Consider the following 26,401-nt stretch of genomic DNA (forward strand, 5'->3'; position numbering starts at 1 on the left):
TCATCTGCCACACAGTTAATAAAATGTCATTCAAGCTGCTAAAGTAGCATTGCATTGCCAGTGGTACAAAAGGAAAACATCAACCCAAAGTGGAATGGCTACACGAGGGAGCGAAACAACGTTCATTCTTTGCACTTATCAGAGACAATGTTTAGTACATATGCATCATCTAAGAGTGTTACAGTAGGAAGAAAAGTAGCGTAAGATAAGCATCTATCAAGCTTTTAAAAACTAGAATAGGCTTAAAAAGTGATTTACTAACCACAGAAAAATAAACCAAAAAGAAAAAATACAAATATTCAAAATATTTTTCAAATATTGAAGTGGCTGTGATTAACGGCAGTGTCATCTTCCTGAAGGTCGTCCCTTTGTTTCTGCATGAAGGTTAATAACATAATTTTCAATGTGAGTTTATACTCACTTGTTTTACTTTCCTCTGCTCTGTAAAAGCCAATTTTCATCTTCACTTTTACAACAAGCAGCTTTATGTATAAACTGAGAGGCGCACAGAGCTCTTCAGTGAGGAAATCGACCGTCTATCTTTTTAAATACACCCATTGGTACACAAGTATGCACTTACCAATAATTATAAAACAAATAAAAACAAAGGACTTTGAAAGAAAAGAATAAAAAGTAAAGTTAAATTCCACAAACTGTCTAGATTTTGTCATTATACAGTATTGGCGATTTTGAGATTTTGTTATGTAGATACAATGTCGACGCTGCATAACACAGTCATGAAATAAATAAGGCAACAAAAACAAGACACTTCTACAGTCAATTACAGCCACTTCAATCTCAAATGTAACGTTATGCATTTTTGGTAGGTAAATCCTTATTAAAAATCTTTTCATTTCATCCAAATCTTTTATCGATAACATGATTATAAATCAATCAAATCTTAAATTACAACAGTGATGTTTTGTTTCTGTGCAGGACGCAAGTGTTTGTTATCCTAAATGCCAATAATTAAAATGAAGACGTGGTCAAGGATGTGTGTGTGTGTGTGTGTTTACAGGTTCACATCCATCACCGGTCCATCATGCTGAGGATCATCTCGGGGGTCAGGTCTCCGTTAGGTGGCGCGGCGGCAGACAGCTGCGCCTCCGCCTCCTGTGCCGTCTCGTCCTGGGTCGACAGCTCCTCCATCTGAATGGTCGACTCGACGCCGCCGCCGACCACCACCTCCTCCGCAGCGTCCTCGTCGCCGTCGTCCTCGTCGGCTCCGACCTCCTTCTTCACGATGATGTCGTCCACTTCTCCGGTGACCTCGTCTTCGACACGGATGATAGCGGCCGCTGTTTGGGAGAGTTTCAGGTAAAAATCCATTACCATAAAGTGCAAATATAGGACTTGTATGAAAAGAGAGCTGATAGTACTTTCCTGTAAACTAAAACGGAAAGTAAAGTATGTATTACCAGGGTTCCTACACAATTGAAATTTCCAAATTCCATACTTTTTCCAGACCCTAATTTCCAGACTTCTCGGTAAAAAAAATTCAAATAATTTGTGATATTTGAGTAAATAGTTGTGCATTATATTAAAAAAAAATCATGCGATTAATCATTTGTTTTCATTATTCTGAATGTGTATGCCATTATGTAACCAAATCATTTCCAGGAGATTGTAGCTATAGATATACAATAGCACATACAAAAATAATTAACCTAGATAACTTCAGATAAGACCAAACCAGATAAGTATTAAGATAAATATATTTCCATACAATAATTTCCATTTTCCATTCTTTTCCAGACCTGGAAATGTATAAAATCAAATTCCATACTTTTCCATACTTTCCATACTTGCGTAGGAACCCTGTATTACTGTAAACCTAACACGAGGCGGTAGTGTTTTTGTTGCCTTGCTGTCTTCCGGTGATAAATAAACCTTTTTTTTTTTGTAAAATACAAATGTACTTTTCCATACTGGTATAGTGGTTTAAAAGAACCCATACATTTGACTTGATAGTTTAACTGTGCAGTAGTGATAACACTTCAAAATTCGAAATCATCAGTGCATTAGTGTGACGTACTGTCTGGTTTGTTCTTTGGGGGACGTCCACGTTTCCTCTTAACTGGCGGCTCCACGGGGGCCGGGATAGGGACGACTGATGGAGCCTGTTCCACCTCAATCTCAGCGAGCAGCTCGTCTTCCTCCTCGATGTCATCCAGGTCGCCCTCTACAAATTAAACAAGTATAAGGCATGAATTCACATTGTTGGCACTAACTCAACATTACCACATCTTCATAAGAGATGAACATCAAACAAAAAGGTCACAAGGGCAAATTTACAGTCAATGATCCAATGTTAAGATCGGATATCGGCCCAGATACCTGATCAAGCTATTTAGTCAGTATCGGATAATGATTCATGACGCTGATCTATGTGCAGCCACCAGGTGGACAACAAACACAGAGCAACAACGTTTAACAAAGTAAATATTGAAGTTGGCCTGACGCTCTTCCACATGGCAAAGTTTATACAGTTTATTAATTTGGCCGATGCGCTGAGCCCAGGTGTCGGTATCGGCACTGGGACTGAAAAAGCTGCAATGGTGCATCCCTAGTACATAGCAGGATTAAAACGACTTTCAACTATCAATGCCGTTTTCATTTGAAGAATCAGAAACAAAAAAACAGAAATAAAAGCTAAATTGTGTCACGAGGACTGTGATGTTTACATGAAGCCAAATATTGCACTGAATATTTCAAACAAACATCAAAACTATTCTATTATTATAATTAATTTTAACTTTTCATACCTACTTTATAAACTGCGATGGTCTCTGAACTATAGAGAATATTTTGATGTACCGTGGAGAGAGGCTGCTACACAAACTTAAAGGTTTTGCTATGAATGCACTGAATCAAGGTCACACCTGTGTCATCGTCATCGTCCGTCCTGGCCTGCATCTTCCTCTTCCGACCGCGACGGCCTTTTTTCGGAGTCGGGGTTCCGTTTTCATCTGCAGTGATTTCACCCGTGCAGGTGTCGGTGTGACGCAGCATGGTGTTCTGTGAGGCGCACAAACAACAGCCATAGTTCAGTAACATGAAGTAAAAATATTAGTTCTAACAGATGATATAGTGTCAGAGCGCAGTCCTACCCTGCGGGTGAACGTCTTGCTGCACTTGCTGCAGACGAAGGCGGTGGGGACGAAGTTGGGGTCATGGTAGCGCTTGAAGTGCATGTCCAGGAGCTGCTTCTGCCGGAAGGTTTTCTCACACTGGCTGCAAGCAAACGGCTTCTCCCCCGTGTGTGTGCGCTTGTGCATTACCATGTGGCGTTCCTGTAGCATAAGAGATAAGTTAGGCCGTTATTCATGGTGAAATAAAATGATTATCACTGTATGTGCTACATGCTTTGGTAGTTGGTTACAATTACAAGTTACCCTGTTGAAAATGTAATAGCAGTGCAACTATTTTAATTATTACCTCAAAGTAATGTAACTAATTGCATTAGATTACTTGTCTTAAGTTTGAATTAAAGAGAATATAATAATAAACTCCACAAGATCATCCTCATCACCATCATCACATATCTGCATGTAAACTTTCACAGCAGTCAGTGTAATTTAGGCAAATGAAATCAGCGCTTGCGCCCTGTTAAACTTGAAATATAAATGTGAATAAAAATCATGACACATTTGTGTCTAACATTTCACATCTGTTATGCAGTTGGGTTAAAGACAAGAAGTGTTTGCCTCCCAACATATTTGAAATAGAGCTGTGGACACCGTAGGTTAGGGTTGAGACAAATGAAGAAAAATAAGCGAGAATTTGCATCTAGACTTTAACAACCAGAGAGAGAGTGAGCCAATCAAAACGTCAGTATCCAGCTTGAGGCTTTGGGAGGAGGATGTTGACACTATTTGACACCATTTGATCAATCCGAGCTTTTGCAGCAATTTTTCAAATGTGACTAAAATTGCAATCATGGAAATTTCCAATGGAACTGTAATTTAATTACACATTTCCCCATTTCCCCCCAGTAATGTAACGGATTACAATTACCGTATGTAAATTTTGTAATTAAATTACGTTATGCCGTTTAGGGCTGGGTATCGTCAATGATTTCCTGAATCGATTCAATTCCGATTCACAAGGTTCCGATTTGATTAGATTAAATATCAATATTGATTCAAGGAGGGGTATTTTATGTTCCCAGAGTTCCTGTTTTGTAAGTCAGCCCATATTTTATCACACAATCATGTGTGGACACCAAATTATTCAAAAGAGTAGGCTACTGTAGCATCTACTTCTCGCTCGTCACTCAAGATTAATGTGGGAAACGTGACAACTTGAAAAGATTGATTCACATAATTTTGAATCAATATCGAATTTCTTAAATAGAAAATCGATATTAATTGATGGATCAATTTTTTGGACACACCCCTAATGTCGTTACATGTAATTTGTTACTCCCCAACACTGTACACAAACCTGTCTGCAGCAGTAGTCGCACTGCTCGCACTTGAAACGTTTCTCATTCTTGTGTGTCTTCTGATGTTGGATGAGAGCGTAGCGCTCATGAAACACTGCATCACAGTAACGGCATTTCTTCCCCGTCTCGAGAAATGAGTGCTGCTTTCGCAAGTGAACGCCTTAAAATAGAAAAAATAGAAAAAACACAAAAAACAGTCAGACAAATGCTGCACAGTCCCATTGTATGGAAACGCAGGTATTCAGTACCTGGTAAGTTTCAGACAGTCGAATGACCTAGAACCGGCCTCCCTCACACATCCACACAAGTAGAAATGGTGACAGGTAACTCACCAAGGTCACTCTTGCGTGCGATGACTGTATCACAGTGCGGGCAGTGGAATTTAGCCACGTTCTCCGTGTGTTTCTGCAGGATGTGCATCTTCATGGTGCCACTCTGCGTGAAGCGAGCGTGGCAGATGTAGCACTCGTACGGCTTCTCACCTGTAAAAAAAAGAAAAAAAAAGAGACAAATAGTGAGTGAGCTTCTCTTCTCAATGTGGAGACGAACTCTGTTTCACCTACTGGAAAATACAAATATCTCACCCGAATGTGTCCTCATGTGTCTCTTCAGTTTGTACGTGTCTCTGCTGGCGTAGCTGCACAGGCTGCACTGGAAGGGTCGCTCTCCTGTGTGAGAGCGGATGTGTCTTTTCAACTTGCTCACCTGGGAAGAGACACAGAAACATGTTTTAAATTTTTTTTAAAAACCAGGCCATCACGTGAAAAAAAAAGGACAAAAAGTTAGATGGGTAGAGATCATTTACCTCCACACTGCAATAGTCACACATGGAGCACTTGAAGGGTTTCTCGTGTGTGTGTTTGTAGCGACGATGACGCACCAACTCGCCACTGGTCACAAATGCCATGTCACAATCTTGGCATTTATGAGGCCGAGTGCCTGGAAAAAACAAAAAAGCAAAATCAGAATTAAATGACCTGCCTGCATTAGGTAAAGATTAGAAAGCAAAAACACAGACCAGCAGCAGTTGTACACCGTCTAGCTCGCCAGCTCCGACAGGAAAGTCTAATGTCTTAAGTTAACCAGTTCATTTGATTCAGATTCTTTATTTTTTGCTCAATGTGTTAAAAATACAAAATAATAAAAAGTGTTTCTCAGGACCAGTGTAATCTCAGAACTCGGAAAAACTTTATTATCCATTCATCTTACATGAGATGGAAACATTTCTTTGGCTCTGGCAAGAAAAAACAACAAAGAAAAACATTGCACTCAAGACACTGACGCACAAGCAGAAAATTAATGTGTGGGTAGATAAAATAAATAAATAACAATGTCAGTATTCTGCTTTGTGTGGGTGTAGGTTCAAATAGATAAAACATTTATGTATGTATTAAGAACAGAATAATAATTGATAGTAAATAACCTAAGAGCCCATAAAATAAATAAGACACATTGTTGGGCTGCGACATGTTGTGGTAACGTGCAGTTGTGGTGTAAAGTGCAGAGGACAGTTTATGGTGCATCCAAGTAAAAAAAAACTACACTAAAATGTTATTGTGGCACATTTTTGGATTACCTGTGTGTGTGTTCAGGTGGTTTCTCAGCAGTGTGACCGTCCTGAAGGCCCGTCCACACAAGTGGCATTTATGTGGTCTCTCGTCAGTGTGGCTCTTCATGTGCCGGTCCAGGTTGGAGCGCCTCGGACAGGTGTAGCTACAGAGCTCACACTGGAAAGTCTTCTTCACACCTAGACACAAAGAGAAGGAGAGAAACGGGTCCATTTAAAGCTCTGCAAACCTACAACTTTTCCAGGTGTCTTAGGTAACTTTCTAGTGGAAGTCGAACCTTTCTTCTTGATCTTGGTGGGTTTCGGTGGCTTCATGTTGCCCACGACCTTCTCAGCGTTCACCTCTGACAGCAGCCCTTCCTGCTGCTCTTCTTCAAAGTCGTACACGGAAACATCCATGTCACGGTCGCCCTCTCCGTAGCGCAGGCGGCTCTTCTTTCCTTTCTTTCCTTTACGGATGCCGGTGATGGGCTGGTAGTCCGGGTCCTTGGTCCATTCTGGTACTTCTTCCTGCGCCACGGCAGCTTCGCCCTCAGCAGCCCCGTCTTCGCCCTCTCCTCTCGTCCCCTGAAGCTCGTCGTGAGCTGCCTGAAGCTCCTCATGCTCCACGGTCTCCACTTCTCCGTTGGCCCCGACTTTTACCACCTAAGAAGAAAAATGTCACAAACTCTTCTTATAGCAACAGGATCTTTCCCCCCCAAAAAAAGAAAAGAGTTTGCAAAGACGGAGCTTGGAAAACAGCGGTGTTGTTTCTCACCTGGAAGCCCTCGGGCAGAGGAAGAGTGTGACAGATAACCGGCTCTGAGTCCTTGTTACCAGTCGATGCATCCACATATGTGGCCTGGAGGCCCTCGACAGTCGCTGTTGTGACTGGGACCTGAACCAGCTGGAGCTGACCGAGGCCTAACGCTGCTCCGGCCTGCTCCTCCATATTCACCACCTACAAAGCACAATGCATCCTGTCATCTTAAAGGTCGCTTTTCCACTGTTTTGCTAACCCTCCTCTCGGCCATGTGCATTTGTTTACAACGAAGCCGGCGAGAAAGCAATCAACAGAGCGGTACATAACATTATATATTATATACGATGTGTATATTTGTGTAGTCTTATCTGTCATAAACAAGAGATTACAGGTTACGGGGCACGTTTGTGTTGCGGTGCTGCAGAGACAAGAGCTGGGACACCGGGTCGGAGGCTCTGATTGTTGGCGTAATCGATTAGGTCGATTAATCGGGACAGCCCTACTCCAAAGCTGTTCAAGGTAAAAATAGTCAAATAGTTCAGCTAAAAATCCGGCATGCTTCCTCTTTCCTCTTTAAACTGATAAACCAACACTAGTTGAATCTGTACCAACCTGGAGCGTGATGATCTGACCCTCGTCTCCACCGGTAACGGTCACCGTGCCGCCTCCCTCCAACACCTCTGTCTTCATCTGGAGCAGAGTCGGGTCGAGAGCGTCCATCACCATCATCTCCATGTTACCGACCACCTCCCCCTGGGCGGCCATGGCCGTCCCTTCCATCATGGCCTCTCCGCCCTCTGGCAGGACCTTCCCGTCTGCAGCCAGCTGATCGGTCTGAGTGGTCTCCATGGAAACAACATCGCCCTCCATGGCCATGGGCCAACCAGCGCTCTTTAATGAAGCAGATCAAATTGATCAAAAAGCAGGCAAGAATCAATTTATTATTATTATTGACATGGTTTTCAATCTGTGTGCACAAAGAAATGAAATACCACTTTTAAATTTAACCCATGTTAAATGGGCCAGTCCCACAATCACAGATCAAAGAGTCTGGGAAACTAGTTAAACGTAATTTCTTTTTTTATTACTACAAATATATTGAGAGACCTGCTCTTCAGTGTCTGCCAAAAAATTATATTAAAAGATTTAATGGAAATATCTGCTATTGAAGATTTAAAATTAAGGGTTAAAAATAAATTGATGGACAAAAATGCATCATCTCAGAGGAATAAATACAACACAGACAGAAAATGATGTTTCTCTTCACTTCTCCTAATGATATCAAGCCACACAGATGTGGGTGGATCATTCACAGTTCTTCGAATGCTGCGAGCGCCAATTAAAAACTGCATTACCATTGACCCGAGCCCCATTCAACCAGGGTCAAGTTACTTTGTTATTTTAATTAACCTTTTCATGGATCATTTAAAAAGTCATCGATGAGTTTTGCATTTCTTGACTTAGCCATTGAATACTGTAAACTAATCAGTTGGGCTGGGCTGTATTAGAGATGTTATATAGTGCTCAGGTTACTAAAATAACTGCCTGTTACTGTACCACAGAAAACATTAAAGTATATCATGCCCCATAGTGAATAAGGGATGTAATGAACCTGGTCTTTGGTGGGAAAACACAGAACATTTACTACAATAATGTGTTTAGCATGAGTTCAATGTGCTTGTGCCTAGTGATTGTTTCTAATCTTAGTTAATCAGTAGATTTAAAAAATAAATAATTAAAATCTATATGTGGAATCATCACTAATCATCAATTAGTGAAACAATCGACCAATTGATTAAAAAAACTAAAGACAACATTGGTAGTTGTCTGACAAAACTGAAAAGCAGGAAGGCCTCACATCTGAGAAGGTTAAACTCCTAAATATTATTAACCTTAGTAACCTAAAGAAATAGCAAAATGATTAATCGTTTATCACGGATTGACTGTCTATCAACTCGACTTGGCGTTGTACATTATTTTAAAAATACCAAAATGAGTTGGAAACAGCAGCTGTCAGATATTTACAGTTTAATCACAGGTACAGTAGCTCGTCCACGTTAAGTTACTGCAGCTTAAAGTCGCACAACACAGGAAATTCAAGTCCCTCAAACTGTAGTAAGCCGAGTACTTTTACTCACTTTTATGATAGTATAACGAGGTAAACGTTTTGAAAATGAACTGGAAATATGCTGCTGTATGTATTAATCTGCGTTGATGAGGTTCATCTGTTTGCCAATAATAGATATCACACACTCGATCAATCAATCAGTCAATCCTCGGTTCGGATTGTCGTTTGTTCACCTATTTTATGCAACATTTACTATTTTCGTCCTGTGTTGTTGTGCATTTAGAATCGATCAGTTTTATAAAGTATTTGTAGTTAAAATCGATACAAACTAGTTAAACTAGTGTGAACTCGGGAGGCGCGAGCGTCTAAAAACAGGAAACAAAGGGCACGAGAAGATGGACGTCAGGCCTGAACAAACTTAAAACAGAAACACTGACTAATAACCTCCATCTCTGTGTAAATATCGCAAAATATCCGCCTAAAAAATCGCCAAAACACTCGACTGAAACAGGGACATACGGTTTATGGACTGATTTAGTGCATTTTGGATAACGATAGAGGGAGACAAACACCCCCCGCCAGCCGCCGCCGCCTGGCCGCTCAGCCCGACCGTGACACCTAGAGGCCGGCGACGGATCCTACAAAAACCTCACCGTGTTCGGGGGCAAAAAACCGACTTTACTTACTCCTGAAAGCTTCTTCTCTCCCTTATATCCGACTCGAAGCTCCGTGTCTCCGTCTGGTCTGCTCAGCCCCGCTGTAGTCGGCCGTAGGCGCCAAGTGTCGGGGCTAATAGTTTTCTCCCGCTTTACCAGAGTGGGCCTAACACAAAATGGCGGCTGCGAAGCGGCGCTAACACGGCTGCGTGAACCCAGCGGCACTGAGGGGAGTGAGAGGAAGGAAGGGAGGAAGGGAGGGAGTGGCGGAGGAGACGCAGCTGTGTGGGGGTTGATGGGCGCCAGATTTGAATTGAAGCAGTGGGCGTGGAAACATGACGAGGGGGGGAGATCGATGCAACTGACAGATCAGTGATCCGATTACTAATGAGAGAGAGACACTTTTTTGTGACTTTTTGCACCCAGAGACCGTCTTCCTTATATGCTGCGTTCGAGACAACTCGTAACTCTGAATCTCCCAGTTGAAAACCCCGAGTTCAGACTTCAAAGCATTCAAAACAAAGACTGAAAGAGACGCACCACCACGACCTGAATAAACAAAAACATGGCGGGCCAGGACAAACTTTGCATTCAAAGTGCTTCACGTAGCTAAGGCATTAAAACATAACAAAGGACACAAATCAAAGAACGTTTTACAGTTTTTTTTGGCATTAAATTGCATTTTTAATCGATATTTCACCATTGACGGGTTGCAGATTGTTGTGTTACGTCAAGTCGGGGTATATTTGTTTCTCGGACTTTTCCCCAGTGGGAGCTCCGACATGAAGTGGCGTTCAAATTGCACTTTTTCAAATAGGAGGTCGGAAAATCCGAGTTCTGAGTTGTCTCGAACGCAGCATTGAACTAGTGAACACACAAACAATCTATGGCAAAGCATCTGTCGTTTTATATTGGACTTTTGTAGCCTACTTTGTTATTTGGTTTTACAAACTATGACAGAAAATTAGACCTCCTATCTTTTTCTTTCTAATCTTGTCATATTACTGGCCAAGTTTTATATTCATAAAAGTAGGGTGTTAAAAATTTAGCCTTTTTGTACCTTTAAAGAGGAGATGGAGTCCTACATTAAAACACTATCTAGAGACCTACCTCTTGCAACAGAAAAACTGTGAAAACATTAAATATGTGCTCCAAGTTTGAAATATTTTATAACCTATATGTTTATATGTATATTCTTATACATACACACACACACACACACACACACACACACCTCCAACCAACAACCCAGAGTCACTCAACTCAAGATATTAAACATGTTGTGAAGGAAAGCAATTCACAAAACCAACCACAGGAGGACAGTAATGTAGTAGGTGCAGGGCGGGCCCAGCAACACACACACACAAACTACTATCCCAAACTAACTAGCCTATTAAACTAAATCTCAGAAGGAAATACTACACCAATGTATTTACACTCATTTGTCGTTTTATTAAGTAACCTGCAATAACAGCCCTGCAATAAACCTCAGCTTAGAGAAGGTCATGATACTTTCTTTTTTGTTGAAACTGTGCCAGATTTAAAGGTAGTGTAGTATGTGGATTGATGTGGCATTGATTTGAATGGGGTGGACAAAATAGTAGGAACACCTGTCAGCGTAATTGTAGCTCAGCTTCTTGGTCTACAAATGGGGATACATGAGCCCATTAACAAGCATGGTCAAGATTGAATTCAGGTGAATTAATGTGTCACTAATCCATCTGGACAGAATTGATCTTTTTAAGGTTATTTACTTACGGTATTTTTTCTTTCTGGTTGCAGTAACGTGTATAGATTACATCTATACCAGAGCACTAAAATAGCAGATGTCACTCTCCATAGATATCCTGGCATTGGTTTACAAAAGTTATTTCTGTGAGATGTAATAATTTGGGGTGTTTGGCCCCTTAAAGGAATAGTTCACCAAAAAATGAAATTCAGTCATTAGGGACTCACCCACAGTCCTGTATTGAATGTATCTCGAGCGCGCACCCCATAGGCAAATTCAATACAGGACTGTTTAGGCTGTAAAAATGTCCTAAATGACGTTGTTTCGAGTAAACTCTGGACTATTTCTCTTCAGGACACATGGATTGCAGCGGACGAGTAGTATGGAGGAAGATTACAAGGTTTTTGTGTAGTTTTATGGACCTTTTTGGTCCTATTGAACCTCCCTCCCGGGTTTCCAGATGCACTTTGAGGAATAAAAAACTACTCCGGAGTATTCATCAGCATGAGGGTGAGTCAACAATGACTGAATTTCATTTTTTGGTGAACTATTCCTTTAATCATACTGACACAGTGACAAATAATCCAAAGCATTTTCTTATCTACCAGTCTAGCCTGTGTTAATGATGCATTTACATCAAAGTGTTTCAAACCAGAAAAAAGTGTTTGCTAGTTTAAATTGTCACACTGCTAAAAATATGAAACCTGTGACACTTTTCCCTCAGGGGAACCAGCAGTATAAAGATTTATTGAAGCTGCGTTGTTGATGTGCGTGTAGGCTACATCTTATTTTATGACTTTTTGATTCATTATGTCTGTAGCAATACACATTTTCTTCAATATTACTGCAAATTTTGCTTTTAGATTTACTTTTTAAAAAAAAAGAAGAAAAAAAAAGAAAAAAGCTACCAGGCCCTATTGTGTGCATTTGTACACATTCAAACAGTCAAACAGGTCAGCCTGTCACTTTCACAGCATTTCACAGCATTTTTTCCGCATATAAAATAAATTATTAATTTGTTACATAACCAGTGGAACATTTTGTTCATTTCAGCTACTACCACCTCTATAAACTGGTACACATTTACTGGGATGTGCTTGGATGTATGGATAAAAACAAACATACGTCAGGGTGGTGGTCACTTTGCTCCTCTCTTTCAGCCTCCTCTTATTTTATCACCATCTTTTTTTTTTCTCATGGCTTTCTCTCTTGAAAGGGGAGGGGGCAGTGAAAGGCGAGGCTCTGTTGTCAGATCTGTCAGTCTAGCCGGGCCGAGCCCCTCCCACCTCGGCGGAGGCATTACATACTGCTGTGCTCATGCTCTTAGCAACGGTGCCTCAGCAACAGAGCCACGGCAACAGAGCTCCACGGCAACAGCGTGCCGTGTCTCCCCAATGGAGCTGCCATTGGGCGGACCAGCGCTCAGGCACTACACCCAGAGCAGACCGAGACCTCACCGGCAAAAACTGAACTATCGTCCCAGCAGACCGCAGGTAACGGTGAAGGAGAGATCAGATCAGAGAGAGGTGTTTTATTCATTTTATTTCCTGCAATAAATGCAGTCGGAGGAGAGGAAAAGGTGGTGGAAGGGAGGGAGAGAGAGAGGGGAGATGTAATAGGGTACAGAGGGGAGAGGCAGAGAGCGAAGGGAAGGATGGAGGGGGGAGTGCTGTAAAAGATGCCTGGTCCCTGCTTGAATATAGGCAGTCCTATTGTAGCGGTCACCGGCTGTTTGAAGAGGAAGAAGAAGCACACACTTGCTTTGGTAGCCTATATATTCTGTGTTAAAGGAGCGTGACGAGGGCAGGTGGCAGTTTGCTTGGTCTGAATGTCTTTTCTTGATCTCATTGAAAAGAAAAAAAGCTTGTGCTGCTTTTTTTTTATTGGCTTTTATCAAAATGTAGAGTGTGTGTGTGTGTGTGTGTGTGTGATCATCTCCATTTTCCACTGAGCTGATCTTGTTGTCACAGAGCTATTATAGGCTGTAGACATATAGTCACTCCCTCCTTGGAGACAAATGGCCAGGGAGACCAAATTCAAGCAATTCCCCCATGCCTGACAGGATATCGTGTAACGGTGACTTCTGGTTAAAAAAAAAAGAAAGAAAAAAAAGAAAATTGTGTTCTGCAGTCTGGGATTTTTATTGCTACTTGTAGGGGGGCACAGATGTTAATATGATCAGGATGATGCAACACTATATAGCTGCAATTTTGATATCACATTACCTACATTGGCAAAATGAATTATCTTGGTCCCATTCTGCATGCAAAAAGCCAGTGACGCCCCCCCATTGTACGTTACTGAGCAACTGACTCCCTGGAGGTTGGTTAGTAGCATGACTGGGATGAGAGATTCAAACCAAAATACACCTATAGAGGCAGAAGAAAACACTAGTGCCCAGAGTGTGTGGGTTTTTCACATCTGAGGGTTATATAATGTAAAGTTATATATATTTATATATATATATATATATAATGCAAGTTGCTCTTCAACAGTTTGTTTGATCTTTGGTGTAAAAATGTGTGTGTGTTTTTTGCGTCTGTGTGTGGCTGATTAGGAGACGATAATTGAGAGTGAAAATGAAGTCCTTGAGCTCATGGGGCGAGTGGATGAAGGAGTTGAAGAGTTCTTTACTAAAAGAGTACTTCCTACTGATACACTGTGAGTATCTCTGCTGACTGATTAGATTCTCTTTATTGATCCTTGATTTTAACAATACTGTTTTAAAGGGATAGTTAAACATTTTGGCAAATTCGCCTATTGCCATAATCCCTAGTTTTAGGAGTAGGTTTGTTACCTTTAATTGTCGTTGCAAGCTTCTTTTTTTTTAGATTGGTGGGGCAGAGACGCAAGCTGCTCAGCCTGTCACTCAAAACTCATCAAATACACAATCCAACAACTCCAAAACGCTCTCATGGACAAGTTGTGACCTGCACATTCACCACACTATGAATTAATAATGTAAGATTACGAGTTGTTTTCGAGGCAAATGCGTAATCGGAACTACATTCCCGACGCGGCTGCTGCTGATTTCAAAAAGCGCAAGTAGTTCCGAGTATTTGCTTCATATGTCGTAATGTTACATAATTATACATGATTATTTCATAGCATGGTGGATGTGCAGGTCACAACTTCTCCACGAGAGTGTTTTGGAGTTGTTGGATTGTGTATTTGATGAGCTTGATGAGGAAAAGGCGAAAATACCATTCAGCTCATGTCTCTGCCCAGCTGATCTAAAAAGCGCTTGCACCAACAATTAAAGGTAACAAACCTACCCCTAAGACTAAAGGGGTTATGGCAATAGGCGATTTTGCCAAAATGTTGAACTATCCCTTTAACAGTATTGTACAGCAAAACAGATTTTATACATTTGATTCTTTATATAGGAAAAAGCAAGATGAGGAATCTATCACAGTGCACGAGGTGGCTCCCGCCAGCTCTGCCCCTTGTCCACCCCCGGCCAAAACTCTCAGGAGGAAGCTCGGTGATTTCTTTACACTCAAAAAGAGACGAGGTCTGAAATCGGAGACGAGCCACGAGGGGCGTCCCAAAAAGGCCTCCATCGCCGATCTGATCCGCCCGCTGAGGGAGGTCGCCAGAGCTGAGAAAGAAAAGGACAAGGACAGAGTGAAGGAGCAAGACAAGGAAAATGAAAAGGAGAAAGCAAAAGAGCATCCCGGCGCTGTCACCGGAGAGTCCGCTGTTCAGGAGACACCTGTTCCTGGTGCTCCAGCGCTGAGGGGAGAAGCGGCGCCTCCCCGCCGAGCTCTCAGAGAGGGGAAGTCCCAATCTCTCATTTTACTGTCTGGATCAGCAGCAGCAGCGGGGACTACTAATGCCAGAAACACTGCAAAGGTGAGTTAGGAGAGTTTAAATATCATATCTACATGTAGATAATAGTGCGTGAGGTTTGAAAAGCAGCTCATTATTTTGGTGTTGGTTGATTTCAGAAACAATTTGAAGGCCAACATAGCTTTGAACAGAAACTCCATCTGATGCTTCAACGCATTGGAGTTTCCAAACAACCACCAGGAGAGACACAGGTGTGTGAATATCTGTGTCTTAATTTAGACCTGCATACTGTTGGCGCCGTTGTAAGTGTTAACGTGCTTCTGCAATTCTTGTAGAATCAGGAGGGGGAGATGAAAAAAGCAGAATCCGAAGGTATGTCCCATTATCTGTTTAATATGATTAAACTCCTCTCTGCTCCAGCTCAGTGTTAATGAAGAAAAATGAATCTTTGAATTTGACGGATTTGTATTAAAAGGAAGAGACTTTCTGACATGGACCAGTTCTCTCTTTGAAAAGATTTAATATGCCAGACAACGTGCTCCTAAGACTCGCCGGAGTATTTAGCCGTTCTCCATTTATTGTAAAGATATAATAGCAACTTAATTCTGCTGGTAAAATGTAAACGGTCTTTGTGTCTCAGGTACTATCATTGACAGTAAACCTGAGCCACCTCCTACTTTCTCAAAACCTCGAACGATGTCTGCTTCATCAGGTAAAAAAACATACACAGACACAAAATCACTCATCCACACGACAAGATAAATCATTGGTACATTCATTTTTTTATTTTTCTTTAGATACAAGACATCAAATTCGACCAAGTGTGTCAGCACACGAGTCCGCTGGGAAACCTGCTTTGCTTCCAAAGCCAGTTATAAAGCCAGGTCCGCCCCCCACAACATCTGGCCGCAACACACCTGAGAATGAGCTCGCCCAAATACAGGAAGGGGAGTCAAACACGCCCACTAAACTCACTTCAGCTGCTGCTCCGTCTCCTCCAGCAGCTCCCGCCCTCACTACTACCACCACTACTCCCACTCCCACTTCACAGACAATCTCAAACTCGATCCCCGACTCCGCCAGTTTTACAACTCCCCCTACGAGTACTGTAACTCCCTCCGATACAGATATATTATGCACTGACTCTGTTAAACCTACTGCAGCAGCTACGACACCCACAACCGTTACAGAGCCTGACAGCAGCAGAGCCTCCGTCCCCGAGGCTAGCGCGACTACCACCACCGAACTACCCACCTCGACCTTCCCGACAACACTCACAACAAGCACCGCTACACCCACAGAGCCGCCCGCCGCCACCACCGTCGCCGTCGTCTCAGTTACTTCCATTACTTCCTCCTCCGAGTCCATTACTCCGAGCCTCTCTGTCACTTCCAGCTCAGCAACAATAGCTACTACGCCTTCCATTAACACCTCGCAAACTGTTTCTGCTCCCGGCAGCGATAGCTCAGTCACCACAACATCAACAAATCTGTCAACTAAACTGACTTTGCCAGAGCCAGATGGTTTTCTCTCAGTTGATGTCACTCCCGCTGCTGCTGCTGCTGCTGCTGCTGCTGCTGCTGGCGATGGCGATGGTGGTGATAGTGGTGATAGTGATGGTGATGCAGCCATTTCTGTCGTCACCAAAGCTTCTTCACCCTCCACCAGCGAATCAAATATGTCATCAGGCTTGTGCACCACCACCACCACCATCACTAGTTCGGTCACTAAAGCTACTGATGACTCCACGACAGTCACATCCACCGGCTGCGTAACTGTAGTTTCATCAGTCACTGACACTACCACATCTCCACCATTGAACACAACTGAAACCATTTCCACTGCAGAGTCCAGACCTGTTGCCTCCATTACCACTCCCTCCTCCACTCTGAGCTCTTCTGCCCTCCCTCCCACCACCTCCACCCCCTCCACCACCACCACTACCACTACAAGCACCGACTGCATGAACTCGGCCTCTGCTTCCGCCACAACCATCACCGATAGCCCCGCCGACTCCTCGGTTCCCTCCACTTCTTCCAGCGAAACTACCCCGACGGGCACCACTTCCACCGCCACCAGTTTAAACCGCGCAGACACCACTTCCACACCCAGCTCGGCCGCCGCCACTGGCGCAGTTAGCTCCACCCTCTCGGTTGACTCAGACCCACCCAACACTAACAGCGTCACCTCTACCCCCACAACAACAACCCCCCCCACGACTATTTCTGGCGTCCCTGCTACCGATAACTCAAGTGCCACTTCTCACCATTTGACCAGTCCAGTCCACTCCAGTGATAGTCCAGGTCAAGATGCTGATTTACAGACATCAACTCCTGGAGAAACATCCAGCATGGAGCCTGCAGAAAAGGACACAGGTATGTTTTAACTTCTGCGAGCATGACGTATGCATGCATTAAAGGGATAGTTCAACATTTTGGCAAATTGGCCCATTGCCATAATCCCTATAGTCATAGCAGTAGGTTCGTTACCTTTAATTGTTGGTGCAAGCTATTTTTAGAACGGCGGAGCAGAGCCGCGAGCTGCTCAGAGCTACGCTACGGAGGCTAATGGGATTTCTTGGTTTCCCTCATCAAACTCATCAAATACACAATCCAACAACTCCAAAACGCTTTTGTGGACAAGTTGTGACCTGCACATTCACCACGCTATGAGATAATAACAGGACGTTACGAGATGGAGTTGTTTTCTAGGTAAATTCATGCAAAACCGCTGATGCACGTTCCTGTCGGGGGCAGTTTTTTGGCAAGCAGTCTCTGCAAATTGCCTCGAAAACAACTCTGTCTCGTAACGTTCTGTTATTATCTCATAGCGTGGTGAATGTGCAGGTCACAACTTGTCCACGAGAGCGTTTTGGAGTTGTTGGATTGTGTATTTGAAGAGTTTGATGAGGGAAACAAAGAAATCCCATTAGCCTCTGTAGCGTAGCCCTTAGCAGCTCGTGGCTCTGCTCCGCCGTTCTAAAAATAGCTTGCACCGACAATTAAAGGTAACAAACCTACTGCTATGACTATAGGGATTATGGCAATGGGCCAATTTGCCAAAAATGTTGAACTATCTCTTTAATGAATTTGTCTGAATGTAATCTCTAGGCAATTGAAGTCAACTGGATCAACTGGATTGAAGATGTTTGGCTGTTTATCCAAGTGGCTTCATCACTGGCCACTTGGATAAGTGGCGAAACGTCTTCAAAGACAAAACAAAGTCCAGTTGACTTGGTTCAACCGTCTAGAAATGACATCGACTTGGACAAATGAGAATTTGCACAGACACTCTGAATGTCATGTTTTGTGATTTCTTCTCTCCCCCTCCAACAGCAGACGAGAAGCTTGAGACGATTCAAAAAAGCAAGCCAACTGAGATGGATGCGAACAAAGAAATTGTGAATGGTGAGGAGGAGAAGAAGAGTGAGAATGAAAAACCATCGCTGGTCACCAAGGAAGAAACAAGAAAAGACGCAGAAGCTGAAGGAGAAGAAGACACAATGGCCGAAACGCCATCTGCAGGGAAAGAGGTTGGAGTCGAGCGTCGCAGCAACGAGGGCGCGGTAGACGAACAAGAAAAACAAGAGGAAACTAAGTCAGAGCGGAAGAACAAGTAATTGAAAAATAAAGAAATTGCTAAATATGGGACCAACTACTGTGACGGGGGCAGGAGAGGCCACAGTAAAAGGGTAAAAAAGTGTGTGTGGGGACGATCCGATCCGATCCGTGGCACTTCCTACAGGGACCACCACATTACAGCAGCACACCACAGAGGGTGGGCCACCGGACCAAAGAACTGAGATCCCCTTGGTGTGATGTAATCAACAAATCCAGCAGTGTCTTTGTCCTTTTTTAACTTATGTTTGACTTTTTTGCATTGCACGTATGATTATGTACCATAAGACAACTACTGTGGTAAATTACACCATGTTTACAATAGATGGATAAGAGACATAGATATGAATATTAAATGGATTATTGAATTGAACTGAGTGATTCCCTCTTTTTTTTAATGCATGATGAATATATTATTTCTATGTGTTTTGGCCAGAAAAATCTACACTTTTAATTTTTTTCTGGATCTCAGGGTCTTCCTCGGTTGTCATGGAGATAACACAGTTGCTGTCATGGCTGGTCTTGGTCTTGTACTGTTGTCTCTGTTCAAGATGGCGCAGAATTTGAATCGACTGAACTGAGATGTTGTTGAAAGCTCCGGAAAATGCAAATAGTTCAACCATGACTTGAGACTTACTTGTCAAGCCTCTGTTTCTAAAATCAGGATTAGATAGAAGATATCAAGATTTAAAAAGTGTGATTAGAAAACACTTTCCAAAGACAGCCGTGAAAGTGTGGCGACTGTGAATGTGACAGCACTTCTATGAGGGTGAAATTACCTGCAAGCATTTTTTTCAGCATGTAACTAAACATTGTTAAACCCAGATTTTTACTTCTCTGAACCTAGGTGATACTTAAGTTGTTGTTGTTTTAAAAAAAATATATAGTATATCTGTATAACCATATACCATATCAATAGTGGGTTAGGGTTAGTGTGATTATTTCTTTTTATAAATAATATACACACATATGAACATAAATGAACGTGTAGCCTACATCAGGAATGTCAAACGTGTCCGGCCCTCAGGATGAATTTGCCAAGTGTGAAAATGACATAGAAGACAGAAGAGGCATTATATAGTTGAAATTGCACATATTTTTTTATCAAGAAATTTCAGGTTGTTCATAATCAAAAAAGATCTGCGAAGTCCATTGACTGTGACCATCTTGATAATGTACCAAAACAAAGCGAGTTATTTTTATTTATAGGTTATCATGCTATTATTTTTACTGGATTTTGTGGTCCCTGAACTAAAATGAGTTTGACACCCCTGGTACATCATCAAGGTTTTGTTGTTGTTGTTGTAGTTTATTTGATCTTGTGCACAAATTGTTACAGTCAGGCATCAATCAACATTCAATTATGCATTCATTAATTCAACTTAATTTATAAATGTTACATAAGATCTAAACTATTCATCTTGTAAGTGCCTACCCTTTAATTTTTCATTTCAGTTAGACCTGTGGATCTTTATTATATGGTTTCAGTGCAGATGAAGCCAAAACTGAGATAAGAAGCAACTTTCCATAACTGTGTAAATAACTGTGCAATTCAATTGTACGTTATTTTATGTTAAAAGCTAGTTTAGGCCTTTTTTTTTCATCTTTATTTCTTTTTTATGATATATTTTCCCTCTTCTTGCCGTCATCCATCCGGACCGGCAGGGCGGCGCTGGCGGGTAAAATGTCCCGGCTCAAACCGCGCTTCACCCGGAAGAGGAGGCAGGATCGAGGCAGCCGAGGGGGAAACGGACGGTGGTGGTGGTGGTGGAGAAATTGTTGTGGATAAGTCCGGGTGAAATCTTGCAAGGCTTTCTTTTTTTCTCTCTCTCTCTCTCTTTCTCCCCATTTTCGTATTGCTCTTTTGATAATTTCATCAATTTCGGTCGAGATGTCGGTGGTTCCTCCGAGCCGCTCGTCCACCGGCTGGCCCCGCGGTGGAGCCGTCCAGTTCGGCAACAAATACATCAGCGGCCCCGCCAAGCCGCTCACCCTGGAGAGGACCATCAACCTGTGAGTCGCTGCTGCAGCACAATACACAGGCTGCAGAGTAGACGCCGATGAGACCGGTGTCTGAAAGAAAACATGTGTCCGGTGCTTAACGTCGACCTGATGAAGCCAAAGATTGTGATAAGAAGCAGCTCGACCTGCAGCAGAGGATGAAAAACAAACAAAGCAAACAAAAAAAAACGTGTCCAAGTAGCTCGGTTTAACCTCGATGTTTTTGTCTGAGAGTGATGAAAAAATGTCCATCGTTATTACTTCTCTGAAACTGATGGTTTAGTTCAGGCATTTTTAAGTGTGCCAGGTGTCAAAGGATCAATTTTCAGACATCAACTCTAATTTAATCTCTTATCTTTAACAATAATCAGTTATATAAAAAAAAAAAAAAGATGTGGTGTAATAAGTGAAGAAACTAGATTACATTTTCTTTTTTAAATTAGAGGCTCCAGACTGCCCCTAAATGGAGGCATTTAAATGCATCATCTACTTGTGCATGTGCAACCACTAGTACATTTTTTTTTTTAACTGGTGAAATGTGGAAGGGACAACTCAAAGAATCTGCAATCTCTCATCACAGGTGTCAGGCCAATGTGTGTGAGCATCATGAATGAAAAGGAAATGTGAATATTTGCTTTGCAAGCCAATTTATTGTGTGCACCTCTAAATTTTATGCTTGCGCTTTTAAAATTTTAAGTTAAGTGCAGCTACTTTGTTCCTTGTAAAAAAAGAAGTTAGTATGGAGCCCTGAGATAGATAGATAGATAGATAGATAGATAGATAGATAGATAGATAGATAGATAGATAGATAGATAGATAGATAGATACAGTAGTTGAAAACTGTATTGATCCCTTGAGGAAATCTCTAAAGGAAATTTTGATGCCGGTTGCACGCCATATGTTAAAAGAGAAAAGGGAAAGAAGAACATGCACACACACAAAAAAAACACAGTTCTAACAAAAAAATTGTGCCGAATGTCAAATATCAATATCAATGTGGTCTAGCAAAAACAAAAAACAATGTGTGCAGATAACAGATAACAGATAAAAGGTTAATATGTAGCAGTAGTTGCATCGTCCCCAGTAACTTATTAATTAAATGACCAGAAAATAAATGTGATGTGCATTTTTATGCCTAATGTCTGTTCCTGTGTGCGTTTTTGTTCCAGATACCCTTTGACCAACTACACCTTCGGCACCAAGGAGCCTCTGTACGAGAAGGACAGTTCGGTGGCGGCCCGGTTCCAGCGGATGCGGGAGGAGTTCGATAAAATGGGGATGCGCAGGACGGTGGAAGGCGTCCTCATCGTCCACGAACACAGGCTGCCTCACGTGTTACTTCTGCAGCTGGGCACCACTTTCTTCAAACTGTGAGTAGCTGCTGTCCAGAGTTGCAGGTGTGAATCTGTGTTTTTTTTTTTTTTACTGAACAACAGTCACCTGATGGGTTTTGATTGGTTTCTGTCCCGTAGACCCGGCGGAGAGCTGAGTCCTGGAGAAGACGAGGTGGAGGGTCTGAAACGCCTCATGACAGAGGTAACTATCGCCATGATGAATAATACAGATATATAATATATAAGTGAGATCAACCGATCAATTATGTTGTTTTTTTTTTATATCAGTCATGCATTTATTTAAAGTTTCACATGGCCAACAAGATGGGAGACAAGACTATTTTACGCAGTGCTTCTCTCAGCCACACACAGAGAATATTAGACACAGAGTGATATGCGTTGATTTTGATCTTCTGATCATGTGTTTGTAATGGAAATCTGCTGATCACGATCAATCAAAGCATTTTTTCTTCATGTGTGTATTAACCTTTTGTTTGAATTGTTAGATCCTCGGGCGGCAGGACGGCGTGAAGCAGGACTGGGTGATTGACGACTGTATTGGCAACTGGTGGCGCCCAAACTTTGAGCCTCCACAGGTCAGTAGAAAAGTAGTAGCTCTGACGTTTTAAACTGATGAAAAAAATAGTGTTTATTTACTTTTTCTTTATGATTTAGAGTTTTATAGGATTTTGTTTAAGATTTTAACCTGGTTGTGGTCACGTTGACTTAAACTTTCATGGCTAAACTAAAGGAATATTACTTGTGAGGTAAAATGTCAAATTTTGCAGACGACAGAAACAAAACTTTCAGATGGCTGCTATTTTCTGCGTAATGAAAACGCACTCTGTGGCTCAGGCTGAATCCTCTCTAGTCAATCAGTCCTGAACTTTCAGACACAGTTTACCTCGGTGCATTTTAATGTGAACTGACCTCAGCTCGTTTGTCCAGCAGTACCCGTATATTCCAGCTCACATCACCAAGCCTAAAGAGCATAAGAAGCTGTTCCTGGTCCAGCTGCAGGAAAAAGGTCAGGACATCATAATGTAACATGTGAAATTAATTAATGGTAGATGAAGAAAAGTTTTTAAGTGTGTGATTTGTGTTCCTACAGCTCTGTTTGCTGTTCCCAAGAACTACAAACTGGTGGCTGCGCCGTTGTTTGAACTATACGACAACGCTCCTGGATATGGACCGATCATCTCCAGTCTACCACAGCTGTTGAGCAGGTATTGTTTTTTTGTCTTTTTAATGACTCTGTTCATTGTGTAAAATCCTGAATTAAACTGAAAACATCCATTTATTCTGTTCACTGTCACAGTGGCTAAATCAAACAACTGAAAGCACTGAAGCATCGGCATGTCTAAACTGACATGACAGACAACTTCATTAATCCCACCAGGGGTAATTACTTTGAACAGCTTGCATACTAACATACAGTGACACAGTGAAGTACATACAATAAAATAAATCAAGTAGAATAAAATGCTAAAGAATATAGTGGGATCAATAAATAGAAGGGGTTACTAATGTTGACCAATAAGATATTAAAAACTGCACATGGGTAAAAAAGAATAAAATGATTATAAAGAATTTAAGAGACTAATGGCAGAGGGAATTAAAGATTTTAAGAAACGTTTAGTCTTGCAGACATGTGAGATGTACCGACGACTGGAGGGCAACAGAGTTCACTGGCAAGCACGTGATCAGGAGAAGACAAAATGTTGTTCACTTTCCTCAGTTTGTTGGTCACAAAGTAGGTTAAGCCCCTAAATTTCACGCCTGTGATCTTAGAACATGTTTTTATGATGCTGTACAAGCTGTTTTTATCTCTCAGCGAAAAGCTGGGAAACCAGCAGATAAAGGAGAAACACAGGAGGCTCTCGATAAAAGAATGATAAAAACGACAGAGAACAACAGGAATGACAGAAAATGAATGAATGAGTTTGCAGAGAAGATTAATTCTCTGTTGCCCTCGCTTCAAAATGTTTGCAAAAAAAAACCGTCAAAAAAGGTGCCTCGATATTTATATGAAGGTACCCTTTCCACAGTTCTTCCGTGGATGGTGCTATCTGCTGCTGTGATTTTGCTACGTCTAAAATCAATTATGAACTCCTTAGATTTGGACACATTCAAGTCTTAAATCTTAACTTTGGTTACACCATGAAACAGAATCAGCAAGAGCCTCCCCAAACATGGTATATTTAAGAGCTTTTTAAACACCATACACCACCACACAGCATAAGAAGAAGCAAAATAAGATGTATTCACAGGTTATCTGCAGATAAAGACTGGATGTAAATTGAGTAGATAAGATCTTGTTTATATAAAAAGTACAAGCAAGGCAAGTATATTTGTATAGCACATTTCCGCAACAAGACAACTCAAGGTGCTTTACATATTAGTAAAATAAGAAGCAGCATATTATAGAGTGTAGGGAGAGTTCGTCACTTTGATTTAATTTGTCCTCTGATGCTGCGGTCACACATTCAGGATTGCAAATGATTTTTTTCATTGTTTTGAATTTATATGAGCTAAAAAAGCACATATTTATTATATATGAGGTGTATTTGCCGTGCTCTTATTATGAAAATGTATTTTTCTCTAATTTATTTTAAAAATGGCTGTATTCTTTTTCTAGGTTCAACTTCATCTACAACTAACCTGAGTGATCGGGTGCGGCTGTCTCTGTGAGTGCAGCCCTGTCTGTGACGCCTGCAGATGAGAAACAATGTGATAAAAACAGACTCATTTCTGGCTGAACTTTCACTTACAAAACAAAAAGCTTGACATGTCAGGTATATTGACAGAACACAGGGGGGTTTATACTGTTGTTAGTAGAAAATGAAAATGTCATGTGTCTTTTCTTTTTTTTTTCGTTTGTTTTTTAATCTTGAGAACTTGCTGGTTTTGTAGTATGCGAGTCCAGATCCCAATGTGTTCAAAATTTGATTTTATGTCGTCTCAGAGGAGACCAGTGTTTGATTAAACAAACTGCAACATTGAGTTTCCTGTCGTTTTAACCTGTAATAATGCGCTCTCTGTGTGTGTGTGTCTTTTTTATTTTAAATAAAGCTGTCCTTTGAGTGTGTTTTTAAGATGTTCAAAGAGTGGCTGACTCAAACTTTCCTTTTTTTGGATGAGATTGTTGGTGTATTATTCAATTAGCCTATAATTAATTGAAATTTTAGATGGAGGCACTGGAATATGAAATTGTTGCCATGGGGTTGAGGGCATTACTCATTGTTTTTCTTTTAAACAACTGTACCTGCTAATTGCAGGTCTCTCTAAAGCTCTCTGTCAGTGATCCTTGGCTCTTGGACGACTCTTCTTAGTTTTCTTTTGACTCTGTCAGAAATCTTGTGAGGACCTGGTAAAATGTTGTTCTTTTTACTTCCGGATAATGTCACTACCGGATAAAACGGTGCATTCAGACACGTCTGTAACCGATGCATCAGTTTGTTCTGCAACATAAGTTTCTGAAGGTCTTGAGAAGCTCTTTGCCTTTACCCGTCATAAGACGCCTCTTGTGTGACACCTTGGTGATGAGAAACCTTTTTAGGCGTCAGTTTGGACAAAACCAGCTGATTTTACTGTACTTTGCACCGACGGGGGACAGGTTTACTTTCTAAATACTGAAAGACTCCCGCTGCTTTCTTGGCTTTCCATACCTTTTTGCATCTTCTTTTCTTCATGTGTTCAATACTTATTCCCTGTGTCATTTCACTTTATTACACATGACTTAATTTATGGACATAAATGTTTGGATTTCTTTGTATGTGTGTGTGCATTACTTGGCTTGTTGCCGACATCTGGTGAAAATTTCATGTCAATAGCAGCTCTATTAGAAGAAAAATGCGTTCAATACTTATTTTCCCCACTATATATATTGGTTTACATGAAAAGACCCAATCCTGAAGCTGATGATGCTTAAATAATAATTATACATGAATAGATTAGTCAAATAAATGAGAATCTGACTTGAGTGTGAGCAGCCATTGCCTCCTGAGGTCACAGGTGTTCAGTACCAACTATTGTCTTTTTCTGCCCAGAATTAATCCAACTGTTGCCAAACGACATCGAATGGTGAATAGATTAGATGTTTTATTGTTTGTCACATTTCTATACAAGACTTCCTTTGAGAGCAGTCCCTATCATAGCAGCATTTTAATAAATACTGATGATGTGCTGCCCTCGGAGGTGCAATGGTCATGTTTTGTATGTAGGTTAATAAAATTGACTGCTCACTTTCTGATTGTAACCTGCATGACATAATATCCATCCACCCCTTCCTGTTAAACCGCTTATCCCGCTCAGGGTCGTCGGGTGCTGGAGGCATCCCAGCGCACACTGGGTCACATTATTATACTATGTAATACTGTGTAGTTGCAGGTCAAATCACATGAAAACAAATCATCATTACTATGCTTTAACTGTAAAAAAAAAAAAAA

The 26,401-nt window shown here is 41.5% G+C and overlaps 3 protein-coding genes across 6 annotated transcripts; 2 read left to right on the top strand and 1 right to left on the bottom strand.

The window, feature by feature from the left end:
• Nucleotides 1-99: 99 nt before the first annotated feature.
• Nucleotides 100-9,661, bottom strand: LOC146989663 (transcriptional repressor CTCF-like). Of its 2 annotated transcripts, XM_085762216.1 has the most exons (13): nucleotides 9,511-9,661; nucleotides 7,369-7,647; nucleotides 6,772-6,954; nucleotides 6,293-6,659; nucleotides 6,024-6,194; nucleotides 5,253-5,386; nucleotides 5,032-5,152; nucleotides 4,780-4,929; nucleotides 4,447-4,607; nucleotides 3,111-3,293; nucleotides 2,883-3,018; nucleotides 2,036-2,182; nucleotides 100-1,298 (listed from the first exon to the last, which is right to left on the bottom strand). In XM_085762216.1, the coding sequence occupies exons 2-13, from the start codon at nucleotides 7,630-7,632 to the stop codon at nucleotides 1,030-1,032; spliced, it is 2,286 nt and encodes a 761-aa protein (XP_085618342.1). In that variant the 5' UTR covers nucleotides 7,633-7,647; nucleotides 9,511-9,661; the 3' UTR covers nucleotides 100-1,029. The 2 variants fall into 2 exon arrangements, with proteins under 2 accessions (XP_085618342.1, XP_085618334.1); XM_085762208.1 differs by lacking the exons at nucleotides 100-1,298; nucleotides 2,036-2,182; nucleotides 9,511-9,661 and adding an exon at nucleotides 9,344-9,435 and having other exon boundaries at nucleotides 2,830-3,018.
• A 2,657-nt stretch (nucleotides 9,662-12,318) lies between these two features.
• LOC146989664 (uncharacterized) lies at nucleotides 12,319-18,991 on the top strand. Of its 3 annotated transcripts, none has more exons than XM_085762238.1 (8): nucleotides 12,319-12,702; nucleotides 13,767-13,870; nucleotides 14,596-15,064; nucleotides 15,160-15,252; nucleotides 15,337-15,373; nucleotides 15,642-15,713; nucleotides 15,799-17,376; nucleotides 18,340-18,991. In XM_085762238.1, exons 1-8 carry the CDS (start codon nucleotides 12,406-12,408, stop codon nucleotides 18,618-18,620), a joined length of 2,931 nt encoding a protein of 976 aa, XP_085618364.1. In that variant the 5' UTR covers nucleotides 12,319-12,405; the 3' UTR covers nucleotides 18,621-18,991. The 3 variants fall into 3 exon arrangements, with proteins under 3 accessions (XP_085618364.1, XP_085618375.1, XP_085618353.1); XM_085762249.1 differs by having other exon boundaries at nucleotides 12,320-12,702; nucleotides 15,343-15,373; nucleotides 18,337-18,991; XM_085762227.1 differs by having other exon boundaries at nucleotides 12,321-12,702; nucleotides 18,337-18,991.
• Nucleotides 18,992-20,356: 1,365 nt separating this feature from the next.
• Nucleotides 20,357-25,048, top strand: nudt21 (nudix hydrolase 21). Its single transcript, XM_085762264.1, has 7 exons — nucleotides 20,357-20,631; nucleotides 21,789-21,989; nucleotides 22,092-22,155; nucleotides 22,460-22,549; nucleotides 22,905-22,980; nucleotides 23,065-23,179; nucleotides 24,592-25,048. The coding sequence occupies exons 1-7, from the start codon at nucleotides 20,510-20,512 to the stop codon at nucleotides 24,611-24,613; spliced, it is 690 nt and encodes a 229-aa protein (XP_085618390.1). The 5' UTR covers nucleotides 20,357-20,509; the 3' UTR covers nucleotides 24,614-25,048.
• The last annotated feature ends 1,353 nt before the right edge of the window (nucleotides 25,049-26,401 follow it).

This window comes from Trachurus japonicus, chromosome 3, assembly GCF_045865225.1.
Source record: "Trachurus japonicus isolate A0001 chromosome 3, Traja_1.0".
Taxonomy (NCBI): Eukaryota; Metazoa; Chordata; class Actinopteri; order Carangiformes; family Carangidae; genus Trachurus; species Trachurus japonicus.

Coding starts and splice junctions, on each gene's coding strand:
- LOC146989663 (XM_085762216.1), bottom strand. CDS start 7,632: ATGGCCATGGAGGGCGATGTTGTTTCCATGGAGACCACTCAGACCGAT. Junction 5,387..6,023: donor CCACCTGAACACACACACAG/GTAATCCAAAAA, acceptor TGTTTTTTCCAG/GCACTCGGCCTCATAAATGC. Junction 2,183..2,882: donor GGACGATGACGATGACACAG/GTGTGACCTTGA, acceptor TTTAATTTGTAG/AGGGCGACCTGGATGACATC.
- nudt21 (XM_085762264.1), top strand. CDS start 20,510: ATGTCGGTGGTTCCTCCGAGCCGCTCGTCCACCGGCTGGCCCCGCGGT. Junction 20,632..21,788: donor CTGGAGAGGACCATCAACCT/GTGAGTCGCTGC, acceptor TTTTTGTTCCAG/ATACCCTTTGACCAACTACA. Junction 22,156..22,459: donor TGAAACGCCTCATGACAGAG/GTAACTATCGCC, acceptor TTGAATTGTTAG/ATCCTCGGGCGGCAGGACGG.
- LOC146989664 (XM_085762227.1), top strand. CDS start 12,406: ATGGCTTTCTCTCTTGAAAGGGGAGGGGGCAGTGAAAGGCGAGGCTCT. Junction 15,253..15,336: donor AACCACCAGGAGAGACACAG/GTGTGTGAATAT, acceptor CAATTCTTGTAG/AATCAGGAGGGGGAGATGAA. Junction 15,714..15,798: donor AACGATGTCTGCTTCATCAG/GTAAAAAAACAT, acceptor ATTTTTCTTTAG/ATACAAGACATCAAATTCGA.